Here is a 19110-nt window from a genome sequence, read left to right as displayed (position 1 = left end):
TTGCGCAACCTATTTGCGCTACAGTTTGCCTGTGCCAAAACGAAGGCGTTCACAAAGAGATGAAAGGCTACTCTTATTATTATTATTATTCAATAAACATATATAACATATATGACTGATTTGCCTTCAAATATTCTAGGGTAGGTTAGTTAGTATGTGATATTATCTATACTCAATAAGGGGCCGTGGGGTAGCCTAGTGGTTAAAGCATTCGCTCGTAAGGCCTGGGTTTCCGTTCGATTTCCTACATAGATACGATGTGTGGAGCCTATTTCCGGTGTTCCCCGGCGTGACATTGCAGGAATATTGCTAAAAACGGCGCAAAACCGTACTCAGTCAGTTAGAATCTTAGTATGTTCAAGTATATCCAGGTGATTGTAAGTACAAGTACTTTACACATGTACCAAAGAACCTCTGTACATGTGTCTGTTAAATGTGCCAGTCTTTTATGCCAGCGACAAATACTATTGTCATGTAACATTTAGTACAAACTATGCACCGCCACCAGTACTTCACACGTGTACTCAAGAATCTCTGTGTATACTCAAATATATCCAGCCACATCACTGTATACACAGATATACCAAGTGCCACTATTTACACAAAGGTATCCAGGTGCCTCCACATACAACTTGATATCTTTGTATACACTAAGGTGCACTGGTACATCTCTGTATAAAAGACTGACTGAGTTTAGTTTTACGCCGCTGTTAGCAATATTCCAGCAATATCATGGCGGGGGACACCAGAAATGGGCTTCACACATGTGCCCATGTGGGGAATCGAACCCGGGTCTTGGGCGTGACGAGCGAACGCAATATCCACTAGGCTACCCCACCACCCCCTGTATAAAAGAGGGCGGTGGAGTAGGAGAGTAGTGGAAGCTTTCGCTCGTCACGCCTAAGATTCGGCTTCGATTCCCTTCACTGTGTGAAAACTGACTTGGAACAGTATCTGTTATAGTAGCGTATGGGTTCATGTCTATGCTTCACTTATGATCCATGTGCACCAGTCAAACATTGCATTTTGTTAAGCATCACATTTACACGTGGAATACGCCTTTAGCATGAATCAATGGTTCTGTGTCGCTTCAATTGTTTGATGCTTTGATGTCACATGAGTAGTCATAACAAACATAAACACGGCCACTTCCATCTGTACAAACTCCGTACGGACGATCCACACCGTCACCTTCTGTAAGTAAGTTCCTGACAAACTGGCCTGACTCAGTCAGATGAACCACATTATTCTGAGAGTGCAGAGCAACCAGAATGTCACCTGTGCTGGTACTTGTGATCCCCAGAGGATGCACCTGTGTTGTGTGTTCTTTCGAGGGGTAGGTGAACACAACGTCCCCTTCTGTCGTCAGGCATAAGACACGCCGGAAACCAAAGTCGGACACAAGAATGTTACCTGTTCTCGTGGTGCAAAGAAAGAGAGGATTTTTCAGGATCTTCGTTCCACTACAGTGTGGGCTGACTGACCGCAGCACGTTTCCTGTCATGTCCAGAATATCCACACAGGGAGGAGACAGGGAACCTGCTGCAAGTGTTGATGGGGTCAGGGATGTTATACCCAAGTACTGTTTGTTTGTTGTGATGGTTGAGAGCATCACCAGGTCAGGGTTGACTTCAACCGTTATGATTGTTTCATTGTTTACAGTGACAGCCACTTGATTGTGTTGTATCTTTGTCAGACCCAACGGGTGGATGTGCAGACTGAGCTTGCTGTGGCATGACTGATTATCTCTGGTATAGAAAGACTTCACACACTTATTGGTTGGATCAATAGTTACAACTGTATGTGTATCATGTACCACTAGTGCTGTCACGTCACGAGACGTCGCTTTATTTCTATCTCCTGCTACAGTGACGCTGATCGTGTCTCGTAACACAGGTGTAGCCGCCAGGTCCAACACACCGTCACACAGAACGTCTATCTCACCCAGCTGTAGATCGTCAAGTGCTCTACTCAGCTTGTCCGAGTTCTGTCTGAACGTGATCCTGGCTATTCTTCCCTTCTCCAAGTCTGTGTGTCCGACATCCTCCACATCACCGGCATCACATCCCTGGTACATCTCATACACATCCATGTCACATTCAGATTGTAGAGTCTGGTCAATCAGTTCAGCCTGTTGTCGGTACATCTGTACTGATATTTCCGCTGACTTAATGTCTGCGTTCAACTGTTCAATGTGCCTATCTGAGATTTCTTTCAGTTCATCTAAAAGTTTATTTTCCTTCAGAGTGATTGTCTCCCTCGCCTTGATTCCGGTAGACTTGATATTCGATTCCATTTGCACATATCGATCTTTCTCAATGATGACATTTGATTTAACTGTATCGACTTTATTTTCCATAAGGATTTGTTTCTTTTTAAGATTTTCCTTCTCAATCAGCAGTTTGGATGTTAAAACAAGCAGTTCCGACTCAAGTGTGACAACTGACTCACATTTTCTGTGATAGATAATACAACAGGTTTGACAGGTGAGTTTCTTGCAATCTTTGCACAGGAATTTGACGCATTCCTCCTTGTGTTCATTACACATGACTTTTCGCCTCCGGGGGATACTGATCTCGCCAGAAAGGTCAAGGACGTCATGATGACGAGTGGAAGGCAAACGTTTGTGCATTCTGGCACATCGGTCACACATGGATTCGTCACACACCGAGCACCATACAGATGCAGGAGTTGTCTCCCCTTCTGCGTGACACCAGGTGCAGTTTGTTGTATCTTGTTGATAAAAGAACATAAACAGAAATTTAGTACTTAATTGGCATATTTTTAATTACCAAAACTAAGGAGTTCACAAAGAGATGAAAGGTTATTCTTATTACTAACATAAATAAATTCCTTCCGACATCAACGCCACCTCCCACCAGCAACATCTTAAGCGATAAAGATAAAGACACTTTTGGACCCTAAATATACTGGGAAAAAAGTAGTTAGGGATATATGTAAATTTTGAAATTACGAATAATGATCTATTTATTCATTGACACACTGATAAAATATCAATCATAAAAATACCAATATCCCTAACTTATTTTGTCCAGTATATGCTCCCAGCTCCATTTATAAGAATTGGAAGTACATTTATGACTGTAGCAGAAAATTGTGGGATGCCAAAGTGTGGCGTCTGTATTAGCGGTAGGACTGAGCATGCATTTCGTGAATACCTGCTGTCATCACTGCTCTCCAGTGATCAATTCAGTGATTCACATGATTACCACAGGTACTTTGCCCCTTAGTCCTAACACAATCTGACACACACCATTTACATGTACATACCGCATACAGTTTGGGGAATGTGGAATAAATCGCGGAAACCTTACCTCTAGATCCCGGACCAAACGAGTCCAACAGTCCCTGGATGACAACACTTGGCTGGACGGCATCCGCCCATTCCTCCACCGGTCTGTCAGGCTCAGACACTTTCGTCATCTTGCTGCAGAAGGGACAGAGAAGAGACTTGGCACTGATGGCTTCTGGCTTGGTTTTGGTGTAGTTGACGACACAATTCCGACAGAATGTGTGATAGCACACAAGTGTGCATGGCTTGTCAAACACCTCTGTGCATATGGTGCATGTGAGGAAATGTTCCTCCAGTTTCTGGGACGTTGCCATCTACAAATAAACAAAGAAACGCATTTATGATATCCACTGATGGTCAATGGTCAATTCAAAATTGGATATAGTATAAAATAAGTGAATACACGTTGCAACATGGATAAAGTATAATTAATATAAAAGATCAGGTTTTAAGTTTTAAAATCTATCGTATTTCAACACTAAATTGCATTTAGCGCATGATTTTGAACACTTAGATCCAACAGTACTGAATTAAATCAACAATATCATACGATATCAATAACTATTTTATGTAATAAATTAGGATATGTTTGATGAATACATCAATAAACAAAAACATGAAAAAATATTGTAGGGAATTGATGGTTAAAGTCCTCCTCATACTGTAACAGGTGTGTATCGTCTCGCTGATAGTGCGCTGACCCACTTATGATCTCTCATTTGCATAACGAAAGTAGAATTTTATCAGTAGCTTTGAGCGAAAACAGACAAGAAAATATTTGAATGCATATGATTAATTTTCTCAAAAATGAGTTCTATATATGCATGTAGGTATGATCGAGTTCATGGTTATATCACTGGAGTCATTCTATCTATATGACAATAGCCGTACGTGAGGTTAGAGAAGTGGATCAATTGTACATAACGATAGTAGACAAAACAAGACACGCTTGGTGTACGACACGAATGTGAAGCTGAACCAACACAACAGATGAATTAGTCGCCTAATATCACTACACAGACTCTCTACATATCTCTCTGTAATAATGTGACTAAAGCATGTCATTGTTAGTGTTATATTATACATAAAACCAAGAAGATATGGACTGCATATCACCTCACCTTCGCTTCCTCGATTCACATGGGCGGTGAAGAGTGAGATTGAACCCTGTGATATATGGCTACGCAATACGAAACGTGTTTTACAGCGTGGTATTGGCATCATACATACTAAAATATTGTCTGAAATAGAAAAAGTTGTTTTTAGACTGTTACTCTGTGTCCCTAAAATTTAGACACCTGCAAATAGCATATGTCGAAATAATCCACATCGGCAAAAACTCGACGTAAAAAGATAGCAATAAAAGCATGTTTACTCGTAAAATCGGGCAAAACTACGAGCCGCTGCTGAAAACAATACATCAGACAATAGATGGCGTTCGTGTCGACTCACCTGGCATGAAATGCACGTGCTGTCTACAGGCACAAGATATTTGATGCTTTTTCTTGTGTGTTGAATATGTTTCATCTATTGATTAACATCGTGTTGTTAGGCCGAACTTAGTTTAACAGAAATTTCACACATTCACATATTAACTACATAAATTGTAGATATAAATGTGAGAAAGAGGGGTTTTTTCTATTTCCGACAGTACTTTAGTATATAACTTGAAGGTATATTTTATTAAATTAAAGTAAAAAGGAAATACTTGTGATTGAAGTGCCTTCGGCCTAATGTACTTTTACAGTGTGACACAAACTCATTCTGTTTAAAAAATGTTATAAATAGGTATACATTGTTGATATACTCACATTTTTAATAAACATATCACTTCAGTGAACATATTTTTGGTTACTATTAACAAGCCCGCACACTTTGTGCCTGAGTTTGAGGCAAATGACTAACTCTAGTGTTTGTACACTAAGTCATAACATCAATACGTAAAATGATTTTATCAGTATTTTATCGGTATTGTAGATGAAGGCATACATGGAGTGAATGATTGTGTGTCAATCTTGCTATTATTAGCAATAAAGAGGCTGTCTGCCCAAAGAGGGGTTACCTTATTTTATCCAGTTTTAAATGGATACAATTTCAAATTATAAATCTACGTTTAGGTAAATTTGTGAATTTTGGCGATCGTTATCAACGTGTGAGTAGTATATATTAGATTTGTATTACGTAGACTGACTGACTGAGTTTGGTTTTAGGCTGCCTTTAGCAATATTCCAGCAACATCACGGCGGGGGACACCAGAAATAATCTTTACACACTGTACCCATGTGGGGATTCGAACTCGGGTCTTTGGCGTGACGAACCAACGCTTTAACCACTAGGCTACCCCACCGCCCCGTATTACGTAGAGGACCTTCATATTTATGTAACTGTGTTGACTGATGCAAGGGGAGTAACTCTTCCAAGCAAATGCTAACCAGCCCGGACTCCACACCGCCCCTTCCTTCTTATGTCAATAACTAACATAAATCTGTTTACAGGACAGTTGGCAGAAAATTACAGAAACAAACAAAGGCAATGCCATTTAGAAAGTGATCAGATGAAACATGTTTTGTTTTGGGGATTACACTGACTCAGTAAAGAACAGATTCTAGCATTTTCAAGGTTGAGTCCCATCCGAGATTCCAAGCCACACTCTCAGAATCAATCACCTTTAGAATCGCCAGTTCTTCATCGATCTTCATCGATCTTCCCTACTCAGCCACCGCGGCTCCCACAGAAAACGAAGTTGGAGAACTGGTATTGTAGATGAAAGCATACACTGAGTGAATGATTGTGTGTCAATCTTGGTATTATCATAGCTCCAACCGTTTCGCAACTAGGAACACCATGAAGGGGGGTCACACATTGTAAACATATATTTGGAATCGATCTCCGGTCTTCAACGTGGTGGGCCAACACTTAACCACAGGTCCACCCCTACCTCAAGTGGATGGGTGGTTTGATTGTCACCTAGTATACTGACAGTGAACAAAATATGTGTTAACCTTAGGACAATACAATATTTTCTCTCTGGCTTGTGGCTATGATGAGGATCGGATTTTGTGACTCGGATTGTGTCCCAAAGGATGGTTTTTCATGCTATCAGTCATTGGTTCAGGCTTGATGATCTACGGACCCCCCTGCTATTAATGGAGTGTCAATGCGCGCTGCTCAAAACAACACATAAATGTCATACTCATTTCCTGCTTTTCACCCAACAAGCTATATATACAAATATATAAGTTGTAAGCTTCTCTCGAGGGTAATACGATCTGATGTACGCCTTTTTAAAGCAGTGTCACCCGGTAGGCGAGGGATGACACTGCTTCAAAAAGGCGTACATCAGACCGTATAACCCGAGGGAGACGTTTACAGGGTAGTTATCTCACCGCCATGTTGAATGTACAAAATATCGTTTTATTTCATTCGAAAGATCGATAAGCTCGCTACTGACTATAGGGCATGCAAACAAAATGGCGTCTGCCTCTCGACTGGATTTTTCAACTAGGGAAACATATTCTGACAAGCTTAAAACCGCTATAAAAATGGTTAATTATGTTCAGGTTGAGTGTGCAAAATGACTCAATGTATAAAATTAGTTTGAATAAAGCAGTGAAAGTCGGTAAAATACATGTGTACATAGTTCACTCAAAAACAGCTAATCGAACGGTTTTCGAACTCCAGGCACTGCATGCGTCATATTATGACGTCATAAGATTGTTAGCGATACAGTTTCTCGCCGGAGAGTCTGGCGGTTACCGTGGCAGCGGGTAATATTTTTTCCAGTTGTCACCCTCCTGGGAGGGGTGGCACGGAAACTTGTTAAAGCGTCATTGACCAATGAAATTAAAGTATTTGACATGAAGGTAAGATAAATAAATCTAACTAAACGGACTCGTTGAATCACTACCATATGTATTATGTGATGCATATGGTAGTGATTCAACGAGTCCGTTTATTTTAAATAAGACTTAGTAGAGGAATGTACGTTTAGATATACACTGCAACCTACAACGGAAGGTGGTGAAAAATGTTAACACATGCTTATGTTTTTATATGTTTATATTAATATCCCGCAACTCTAGTACGTATCTATCACTGGACATAGAGATTATTCTGACCCACAGTTCTATCATAAAGCAATGCACATTTTTCCGTTTCATGCTACATGTGTCACCTATCATATTGCAATGTCTGTAGACATTGTTAAACAGCGTTGTACTGGTATTGCAATATTTCTGTTAAGATTCAGTTGAGGGTGATTACCATCGTTACTGGATCGTATGCTGGATACATGGTATCGTTCTAACAAATCTATAATCGGTATCACGGCAAAGATTGGATTCCTGATGTATCGATGAGATGTAATTCTGTCAGAGTGAATTGCATGGTTCAGATGTCTGTAACCACTCCTGGTCTCCTGCAGGCAATAAAGAAGTTGTTATCCATGCAAATGTTTAAATGGCGATGGAGTGAGGTAAAGCATACCGTGTTTCCTTAAATAGGTGACAGGTCTTCACACTACAACAGTACCGGAACGTATATTTTGCACACATACCCAAGTACCTCGTCTGTGCATACTCAAATATATTTAGGTACGGCAAGTCTACATCCAACATATACTCAAGTAGGTTACTGGTCTGTTACATGTGCCAGTCTTTTATGATTATGACAGTTGAAATTGCCCTATAACATTGGATAACAGACTCTACTCCGCCACTTGCTCTTTCCACATGTACTCAAGTATCTGTGTCTACTAAAATATATCCAGGTATATCTCTGTATTTACAAATATACACAATACCTCTATATATACAAAGGTACCCAGGTATCCACTAAGGTGCCCTGGTACATAGTGATTAAAGAGTTCGCTAGTCACGCCGAAGATCCGGGTTCGGTTCCCCTAACGGGAACAATGTTCGATGTCAACTTCTGGTGTCCCCTGTCGTGCTAGTTTGCTACAATCGGGGTAAAACTTTATTCAGTACCCATACCTTTACAAACACAAAGGTACCCCGGGAACCACTCCGCACAATCAAATGTACAGGTACCTCCAAATGCGCGTGTGAAAACATAAACGTACCCTTGTACCCTCTCTCTCTCTCTCTCTCTCTCTCTCTCTCTCTCTCTCTCTCTCTCTCTCTCTCTCTCTCTCTCTCTCTCTCTCTCTCTCTCTCTCTCTCTCTCTCTCTCTCTCTCTCTCTCTCTCTCTCTCTCTCAAAATAAAGACATTAAAGCGGCCTAAAGAAATAAACTGAGTCGACTGTACACATTATACCTTTATTCAAGAATTAGCCAAATGTAGACACGAGTATTCAATTTCGTATGTGCGGAACGCCGCTCTCAGAATTATGCCTTGTCGCTTATATTTGTATATGTATGCTTCGAAATTTAATCCAAACTACTTTGATTAGCAACACAAATTGAAATGGTTAAAAAAACAAAAATCACCTGTTCAGTGAGTTGTGATTCGTCAAAATGAATCTTAATTGTATTGGGATCAAGTGTTTAACATGTTACCTTGGAATCGCAAAGAAGATATTTTTAAGAACTTATGTATAGTATAGGCATAAACTCGGCTCTCGTTCCATGCTTATGTAACCCTTCGCGGTTGCTATTGATTGTCTTATTCATTAAGCTATTCACTGCTCTCATATCCATGGTTATGAGAATGTGTGTTTGCTAATTATAATGTCACATTAATTAACTTTTAGTTGTTATTGGTAACAAATGTTTAAACGATTTGTACTCACACCTTGAACTTAGGCTATGAATTTTCACCTGTTTAGAGTGGGGAATTTCCTCCCCTTTGTTTGTTTTGCTTCCGTCCTTTGTGGTGGAAGACGGTGGAATTGATTAAATGATAAAGGTGTGGCGTGGCTTTTGCTAGTGAGCATTTTAGCACGAAACAAGCTCACTATAAAGAAGGCAACATATCTATTAACCTTAGAACAATGCATTGTTTTCTTATTGTGCTTTCTGGGAAAACAAAGTGTCCTTCAGCATCTCTTGCTGTAGGCTATTATGAGGACTGGATTTTGCGACTCGGACTGTATCCTGAGATGTCGCTCATGTTATCAATCATGGTTGTCCTGGTCTAGGCTCCATTATCAACAGGACGCTGGAACCTGGAACGTCAATACGTGAGGCTAAAAACAACAAACAATTGCCATGCTAATTTTCCTACTTTTCTCGCAAGTTGTTAGCGTTAATTCTTCACGTTATATATCGTGAGTGAGTGGATGAGTGAGTTTACTTGTATGCCGTAATATTCCACCAATATCACAGCTGTAGACACCAGAAATGGGCTTCACACATTGTACCCATGTGTGGAATCGAACCCATGACTTTGGCGTGACGATCGAACGTTTTGACCACTAGGCTACCCCACCGTCCCCATATATCATGAGATGCATATGCATAATACTGTATGATCGATAAGCATTATTATTTTATCATTAATACAATTAGTTTTTATTCATAGAATATATCGACATAAAGTTTGATTTAAACTTTTATAGTTGTGTTTCCTCAGAACAAAGCAACAAGGTAAATGTAATCGTTGGTTGTGGTATTCATTTTTTCAGGCATTATTTTTACATACCTGTCCTTTTCAACACATTTACATATAATGAAGTCATAAACATGTGGTCCATCAATAAAACACAGTGTCTCTTTTCAGCTGTAGCAGTGATGAGTGTCTCAATATCTTAATTCACAGGCTCTGTCCATATCACCACACTGAACATAAAATTGCTTATCAAACTGAATAGTGACATTTTATTCCATATGGACCGATCATTTTGGATCGCAAATTTTTAGATAAAAGTTTATTCAAAAAACACATTATCGAAATTTTAACAAAGATATCGTTGTTCAGTAGATGCCCTGCAAAATTTGATCTGTGGAAGAAAATTGCATGCGAAATATATGTATTGTGTAAATGTGAAAAAGCCTGTTCCCAACAAATATCCAGTAATTGGTCAGTGGTCGGTGTACTGATGCAATTTCCATAAGTTGATGATATGGTTTTTCATCATCATTCTATGATGAACTATCTGTTATACGTACAGCGTGTGAGTATGGTTTACGTCGCTTCCAGGAATAATACGGCGGGGGACATCAGAAATGGGCTTCAAACATTGTATTTATATGGGGAATCAAATCCGGGTCTTCAGCGTGATGAACTGACGCTTAAACCATTATGCCACCTGGAGCCCCTTATACGTACAGACCTGTCAGTGAAAACGTCAACCCAGTCTGCCTTCTTGGATTCAGTTATAAAAACTCTTTATAAATCTGATGTTCCAAAATCTCGCATGAAATTAAAATGAAGATCAAAGGCTGCTAAGGATAATCTGTCAACAAGTGACATATTAAGGCTTGGTTCTGGAGAAGGTTTTCCCTGTTATTTCCCTCATGCAGATGTCGCTAATGCGTAATTCCGACCTGTTTTCTGACTATCATTCTAGGACTATATACTGAAAAATATGTTTCCTTTTCACAAATGTTGTCCGTAAATCTATTATTAGAACGACGTCGCACAAAACAGTCTGTGATGTCATGAACAACGTATGACGTCATTTCAGTTCTTTGCAACGTTGCGTTCATGTCGCCATTGATCAATCTGCTGACAGTAAAAACGATGAACTAATTAAAGGAATTTGTTGATCAGCATAAGCAAAAATGGTAATACCCAGTGAAAATGTATCGAATATATATTCACTTATTCCTCATCTGGTTTCAGCCCATATTCTCCTTCATCACAACAGGTCGAGTGCCTCATATGAAGAATATCCTCAGAGATGATCTTCTGTCATATTTAAGTTGCATCACATGTTGGGCTTGTTGTGATCGTGTAAATCGTGCATCTCTTGAATCCTCCACTGAATACTCCACTTTAAGTAACAAAAAGAATTCTGGCATTGACCTGCAATACAATTACCTTTCTTTTCACACAAGTTGACGCGTAACGTTCTCAAGTGACGTGTAGCAACAGGAACGTGACAAAAGGGGTAACCACACGTTACCGAGTGAAATTGACTGTGTTATAAGGAAGGGACATCTCGTCTGAAGTGTACGGGGGAATTTCATTTTAGTTAATTCTTCACCATTTACGAATCTCTGTTGTCCCAAATAAACCCTTTAATCAGTTAAGCAATGTCGATGCTTCCAAATACTCAGAATGAGTGAAATAATGTGTATCGCCTAACGAGTATACAGTCAGGTCCGAATGCAAATAATAAAGACCACACTTTTTTGGTCGCTAACACACACAGTGTCATTTCTGAACGCCATTAAGGTACACCCAAATCGAATACATCTTTGTTGGGCCATTTGGTACATCACATTTCTATTTCCAATTCAATGAGGTAAAGAAATATCTCTCTCAGGATTGGTAGTGACAGGTCTTCAAGTGACATTCGCTGCACGATATTTACGCAACACAGATAAAGAATATTCCTTTTAAAGTAAGGGCCCGTCTGTGTCAAACACTACTTTGACTTTCATTCCTGCTGTGCAAGAGGCTCTGAAGACAAGTTAAATGGGAGCAGAACAGGAATATGACTGTAAAAATATTGCAGTGTGTGTACGAAAATGCACCGAATCACTAATGACACTAATCTGGACCATTAAGGTAATTGGTTCGCTGTATGGTGTAAGGGAAGCAACTCGTACCGTCTTATTATGCCATCCAACCTGCTATCGGTAACCTGAATGCCCCAAATGTCAAGCTCTTTAACTGATCTCGATTATTTCCGTATCCTCAATGGATGGGTTATTACTTAGTGAGTATTTAAGAAAGAAACAAGTTCACTATCTTGTCCAACTGATGAAATCCATACACATTTTCAGTTACTCCTCCACGTTTGTGAACTATAATACATTTGTCTTTCGTGGGGGACCTTCCTAGTACACGCAAACCTATTGTGTTGAATGGTGCAAGGGGAGCAACTCCTCTAAGCAAATTTAACCAACCCAAACGCCCCTACCTCCTCATGTCACTAACTAACATAAGTCTGTTTACAGGACAATTTGCAGAAAATTACAGAAACAAAATATCAATACGCAATGCCATTAAGAAAGCAGTCAAAATAACAAATGTTGTAGTTTGGATTACACTTTCTCAGTAAAGTACAGATTCTAATATTTTGTGGGTTGAGTCCCATCCGAGATTCCAAGCCACATTCTCAGAATCAAGAACCTAATCGCCAGCTCTCAAAGTCATCGATCTCACCTACTGAGCCACCGCGGCTTCTACAACAAATGGAAATTGGCCACCAGGTATTCTTGATAAAGACAGGTTTTGAGTGGTTGACTGTGTGTCAATCTTGCTATTACCATAGCTTCAGCCGTTTCACAACTAGGAACACCATGAAATGGTTAAACATTGTAAACATAGTTGGAATCGAACTCCAGTATTCAACGTGATGGGCAATGCTTATCCATATGGCCACCCCTACCTCAAGTGGTTGAGTGTTTTGATTGTGACATAGAATGTTGTCAGTCAGTAAAATATTATGTGTTTACCTCAGGACAATACATTGTTTTCTTTATGTTGGATTCTGGAAAAACACAGTTCTGCAGCATCTTGTGCTTGTGGCTATTATGAGGATCGGATTTTGTGACTCTGATTGTATCCCAAATGAATGTTTTTCATGCTATCAATCATTGGTCCAGGCTTGATTATCTACAGGCCGCCCTGCTATCAATGGAGTGTCAATGCGTGCGGCGCAAAAGAACAAACAATACCATACTCATTTCCTGCTTTTCACTCAACAAACTGTTTGTGTTAATTGTACACTTTAAATATATATCATGTGATGCATATGGTGGTGATTCAACGAGTCCGTTTGGTTTAAATAAGACTTAGTAGAGGAAAGCACGTTTAAATTTACATTGTAACCTACAACTGAAGGTGATGAACATATGTTACACATGCTTATGTTTTATGAGTTTATGTTAATATCGCTTAACTCACAGCGTTGTACTGGTATTGCAATATTTCTGTTAAGATTCAGTTGAGGGTGGTTACCATCGTTACCATAACGGTATGCTGGATACATGGCATTGTTCTGACAAATCTGTAATCGGTATCACGGCAAGCCAGATTGGATTCCTGATGTACCGATGAGATGTAATTCAGAGTGAACTGCATGGTTCATGCATGACTGAAAGCACTCCTGGGCCACCTCAGGCAATAAAGAAGTTGTTATCCATGCAAATGTTTGAGTGAGGTAGAGTGTGCCGTGTTTCCTCATATAGGTATCAGGTCTTCACTCCACAACAGCCCCGGAACGTATACTTTACACATGTACTAAAGTACCACTGATTATATTTAAATTAATTAGGTACCGGCAAGTCTACTTTACACATACATGTATACTCAAGTAGGTTACTGGTCTGTTAAATGTGCCAGTCTTGTATGATTGTGACACTTGAAATTGTCCTATAACATTGGAATAACAGAATTTACTCCGCCACTTGCTCTTTCCACATGTACTCAAGTATCTCTGTGTTGAAGTGAAGAAATATCTGTGTCTACTAAAATCATATCCAGGTACATCTCTGTATTTACAAATATACACAATACCTCTATATATACAAAGGTACCCAGGTATCCACAAAGGTGCCCTGGTACATAATGATTAAATGGTTGGCTAGTCACGCCGAAGATCCGGGTTCGATTCCCCTAACAGGAACAATGTGTGATGTCAACTTCTGGTGTCCCCGCAGTGCTTGAAGTTTGCTACAATCGGCGTGAAACATTACTCAATATACATACCTCTACAAACACAAAGATACCCTGGGAACCACTCCGTACAAATAAATGTACAGGTACCTCTATATACACTATTAATGTTGATATGCGTTGATTAATATAGATTTGTTCTGTGTTCACACATACATTTTTAATTTTGATATTTTACAAATTCATTTCAATGACTGAAAGTACAGTTGTACTGGTAAATAATATCAGTCGTTAATCTCTCTCTGTTTGTTGGCTGCGTACACGTGTTGGTCAGTTGGTCGACATTCAGGGTTTACACTCTACTGACTTGGAACAGCCTGCGTTATAGCAGAGTATGGGTAGATGCCAACGCCTCACTCTTGATCACCAGTCAAACACTGCAGTTTGTTAATCATCACATTATCATGTGGAATAGGGTTTGAGTATGAATCAGTTATCTATTCTGTGTTACTACATGTGAAAACTTTGATGTCACCTGAGCGTAAATTACAAACATACACGTGGCCCCATCCATCTGCACAAACACCGAGCGGATAATCGACACCGTCACTTGCTGTAAGTTCCTAACAAACTGGCCTGACTCAGTCAGATGAACCACATTATTCTGAGAGTATAGAGCAACCAGAATGTCACCTGTGTTGGTACTTGTGATGCCCAGAGGATGCACCTGTGTTGTGTGTCCTGTCGGGGGTAGGTGAACACAACGTCCCCTTCAGGTGTCAGGCACAAGACACGCTAGGAACCACAGTCGGACACAAGAATGTTTCCTGTTCTTGTGGTGCAAAGAAAGTACGGATTTTTCAGGATCTTCGTTCCACTACAGAGTGGGCTGACTGACCTCAGCACGTTTCCTGTCATGTCCAGAATATCCACACAGGGAGGAGACTTGGAACCTGCTGCAAGTGTTGATGGGGTCAGGGATGTTATACCCAAGTACTGTTTGTTTGTTGTGATGGTTGACAGCAGCACCAGGTCAGGGTTGACTTCAACCGTTATGATTCTTTTATTCTGAACGGTGACAGCCACTTGATTGTGTTGTAACTTTGTCAGACCCCACGGTTGACTATCCAGGCTGAGCTTGCTATGGCATGACTGATTATCTCTGGTATAGAAAGACTTCACACTCATGTTCCTATTATCTGTGGTTACAACTGTATGCGTATCATGTATCACTAGCGCTGTCACGTCACGAGGCCAGCCTTGATACCGATCTCCTGCTACAGTGACGTTCATCGTGTCTCGTAACACAGGTGTAGCCGCCAGGTCCAACACACCGTCATACAGAACGTCTATCTCACCCAGCTGTAGATCGTCCACTGCTCTACTCAGCTTGTCCGAGTCCTGTCTGAACGTGATCCTGGCTATTCTTCCCTTCTCCTTCAAGTCTGTGTGTCCGACATCCTCCACATCACCATCATCACATCCCTGGTACATCTCATACACATCCATGTCACACTCAGATTGTAGAGTCTGGTCAATCAGTTCAGCCTGTTGTCGGTACATCTGTACTGATATTTCCGCAGACTTAATGTCTGCGTTCAACTGTTCAATGTGCCTTTCTGGGATTTCTTTCAGTTCAACTAAAAGTTTATTTTCCTTAGAGAGTGATTGTTTCCCTCGCCTTCTTTCCAGAAGACTTGATCTTCGATTCCATTTGAACATATCGATCTTTCTCAGTGTTGACATTCGATTTAACTGTATCGACTTTCTTTTCAATAAGAGTTTGTTTCTGTCGTAGGTTTTCCTTCTCATTCAGCAGCTTCGGTTTTAAAGCAGGCAATTTCGACTCAAGTGTGACAACCGACTCACATTTTCTGTGATAGATATAACAATAGCTTTGACAGGTTACTTCTTTGCAATCTTTGCACAGGAATTTGACACACTCATCTTTGTGTTCAGTACACATGACTTTTCGCTTCCGGGCAATATTGACCTCGCCAGAAAGATCAATTACGTCATGATGGCGACTGGATTGGAAACGTTTGTGCATTCTAGGACATCGGTCACACAGGGATTCATCCAACACTGAGCACCATACAGATGCAAGACTTGTCTCCCCTTCAGCATGACAACAGGTACAGCTTGTTGTATCTTGGGAAAATCAAAACATTGAAAAGAAATTCAGTATTTATTTGGCATATTTTTCATAACCAAAAGGAAGGAGTTCATAAAGAGATGAAAAGTTACTCTTAGAATTATTCTCCAAGTAACATATAAAACATGTCATGATCTATGATTAATCCAACTATATGGCTGGTTGGATGGAATGGTACAGATCATGTATTTTATCAGTCACTTATAGTTGGTTTTTAGAAGATTCCAGACATCGAACGAAACGTTTTTGTTCAGGTAAAAAGTAATGTTTTCCAGGCCAGCATTAAGCAAATAATCCCTCAAAACCCCTTCCAACAATTTGAAAGACATTTGCAGACATTTAAGTTAAAGATTTGACGGTATCAGAAAGTTTTGGTATGCCAAAGTGTGTGGTCTGAATTTCGCGGGTATTTCGAGTAGAGCAGAGCATGCTTACCAGCTTGGTAAACACCCAGTGTCAACACTGATTTCCAGAATTCAATTCAGTGGTTCATAAAATTATTACAGATAATAAGTCCTTTAAACCAATAGGAATCTGACGGAAACCATTTATAAGTACTCCACAGACGATCCTGTTCACACCGCATATGCTAACGTCGGTGGGGATGTGAAATAAAACACCTAAACCTCACCTTTAGATCCCGGACCAAAGGAGTCCAACAGTCCCTGGATGACAAAACTTGGCTTGACGTCATCCGCCCATTCCTCCACTGGTCTGTCAGGCTCACACACTTTCGTCATCTTGCTGCAGAATGGACACAGAAGAGACTTGGCACTGATGGCTTCTGGTTTGGTTTTGGTGTAGTTGACGACACATTTCCGACAGAATGTGTGATAACACACAAGCGTGCATGGCTTGTCAAACACCTCTGTGCATATAGTGCATGTGAGGAAATGTGCCTCAAGTTTCTGGGACGTTGCCATCTACAAACCGAAAAAGATCACGCATTTGTGATATCCACTGATGGTCAATGGTCAATTCAAAATTGGAAAGAGTATAAATTAAGTGACTACACGTTGCAAGATGGATAAAGTATAATTAACATAAAAGAACGCGTTTAAAGTTTTGAAATCTATCGTATTTCATCATTAAATTGCATTCAGCGTATCCTTTTGACCACTTACATCCAACAATACTGAAATAAATCAATAATATCATACGGTCTATTCAAAATTGGAAAAGTATAAATTAAGTGAATACATGTTGCAGGATGGATGAAGCATAATTAACTTGAAACAACACGTTTCACGTATTGAGATCTATCGTATTTCATCATTAAGTTGTAGAGTGTTAACACGTAGATCCAACAATACTGACTAAAATCATCAATAGCATACAATATCAATTTTATGTAATACTTTGGATTTGTTTTATAAATACATCAATAAACGAAATCAAATTAGGAAATTGATGGCCAAAGTTCTCCTCATACTGTGACAGACGTATATCGTCACGCTGATAGTGCGCTGACCTACTTTGGGGTTCTCATTTGCATAACGAAAGTAGACTTTTATCAATACCTTTGTGCGAAATCAGTACATATGATTATTCTCTCAAAATGAGTTCTGTGTATAAATGGAGGTATGGTAGAGTAATGGCTTATATCTCTGGAGTCATTGTATCTATGTGACAAACCTCCTACGTGTGGTTATAGAAGTGGAGCAAGTGTACGTGAAAACAGTACACACGCCCGGGTGTATGACATGAATGTGACGCTGAACCAACATAACGGCTGAATTAGTAGCTTAATTTGAGTTCACGGACTCTCTATAAATCTCTGTGCAATAATGTGACTAATGCATGCCATTGCTATCATTGTATTTTACATAAAACCAAGTAGATATCGACTGCATGTAATCAGAGACCATATAATATAATTATTTATATGGTCTCTGATGTAATCTCACCTTTACTTCCTGGATTGACTAGGGTGGTGAAGAGGGAGATTGGACCCTGTGATAAATGGCTACAGACCGAGATAATGAATGAGGTTTCACAGCCTGGAATAAGCATCGCAAATGCAAGTACATAACTTGCAGGTATATTTTTGTAATGTTGGAAGGAAACACTTGCGATGGATGGACTCATTCTGTTTAATTAGTGTTATAAATAGGTGCATTGTTGATAAATAGAGAATCTCACCCAAGTGTCTTCTGATATCAATTATATCATCACGAGTTGATAAAGTTACAAATATCCGAGGCTTGCCGAGGATATTTTTACTTTATCAACGAGTGTTGATATATTTGATATCAGAAGACACGAAGGTGAGATTCTATTTATCATCCAAAATCACTCTTCATTAATTTTCAATGAAAAATGTACATCTCTGAACTTTTTACTGCCATTAGACTTGCAGTGCAGCGATGTCATAGCATTGTGACGTCATCAAGTACATGACGTCATAGCATTGTCAGGGCATTGTACAAAATCTACTGTCAAAACGATATCTCCTAGGAGATATCGTTTGATCTCACACAAGCGATATCTCCTGTGGAACACAGTTTTGGATGATAAACCTACATCTACACTAAGCATATCACTTTAGTAAACACTCTCGGGGGGTTACTATCAATAAATTCCATACATTCTGTGCCTGAGTTGAGGCAAATGACTGACTTCAGTTTTTCTACACTAACTCATAACATAAATGGGTAAATTCAATATTCAGCCAATTCACCAGAAACTGGCACAACACATTTTAACAAGCTGGGTAATCGAACCCGGATCTTCTTCATGATAACCCAAGTAGGCTACCCTGCTATTCCTGGTGATATGAAGGACCTTGTTCTAACCTCTTGTTTTGTTCTCTTAAAATGTGCACCTGTTGGGCTGTATGGTAGAGTAATGCAACTTCCCCCGTCTTACTAAGCTGATAACTTTCACTGCACTGCCTACTGATGTCTATAACTGACCAAGATCTATGTGGATGACTGCAATGACATTTTGGTG

General features: G+C 39.8%; 1 protein-coding gene across 1 annotated transcript; it reads right to left on the bottom strand.

Moving 5' to 3' along the window:
- Positions 1-1090: 1090 nt before the first annotated feature.
- On the bottom strand, positions 1091-18079 carry LOC124256612. The gene is made up of 3 exons (XM_046690588.1): positions 18066-18079; positions 16790-17081; positions 1091-2733 (listed from the first exon to the last, which is right to left on the bottom strand). The coding sequence occupies exons 2-3, from the start codon at positions 17079-17081 to the stop codon at positions 1091-1093; spliced, it is 1935 nt and encodes a 644-aa protein (XP_046546544.1). The 5' UTR covers positions 18066-18079.
- Positions 18080-19110: the final 1031 nt, after the last annotated feature.

The sequence above is a fragment of the Haliotis rubra genome, unplaced genomic scaffold (genome assembly GCF_003918875.1).
Source record: "Haliotis rubra isolate DU_JTF1 unplaced genomic scaffold, ASM391887v1 Scf631, whole genome shotgun sequence".
Taxonomy (NCBI): Eukaryota; Metazoa; Mollusca; class Gastropoda; order Lepetellida; family Haliotidae; genus Haliotis; species Haliotis rubra.
The sequence above is the reverse complement of the archived record's forward strand: the minus strand, read 5'-3'. Positions and strand labels throughout refer to the sequence as shown.

Excerpts from the sequence above, each read along its gene's own strand:
- LOC124256612 (XM_046690588.1), bottom strand. The coding sequence starts at position 17,081 with ATGGCAACGTCCCAGAAACTTGAGGCACATTTCCTCACATGCACTATA. Across the intron at positions 2,734-16,789 it reads CTTTGGTCCGGGATCTAAAG|ATACAACAAACTGCACCTGG; the intron begins GTGAGGTTTAGG and ends TTTATCAACAAG.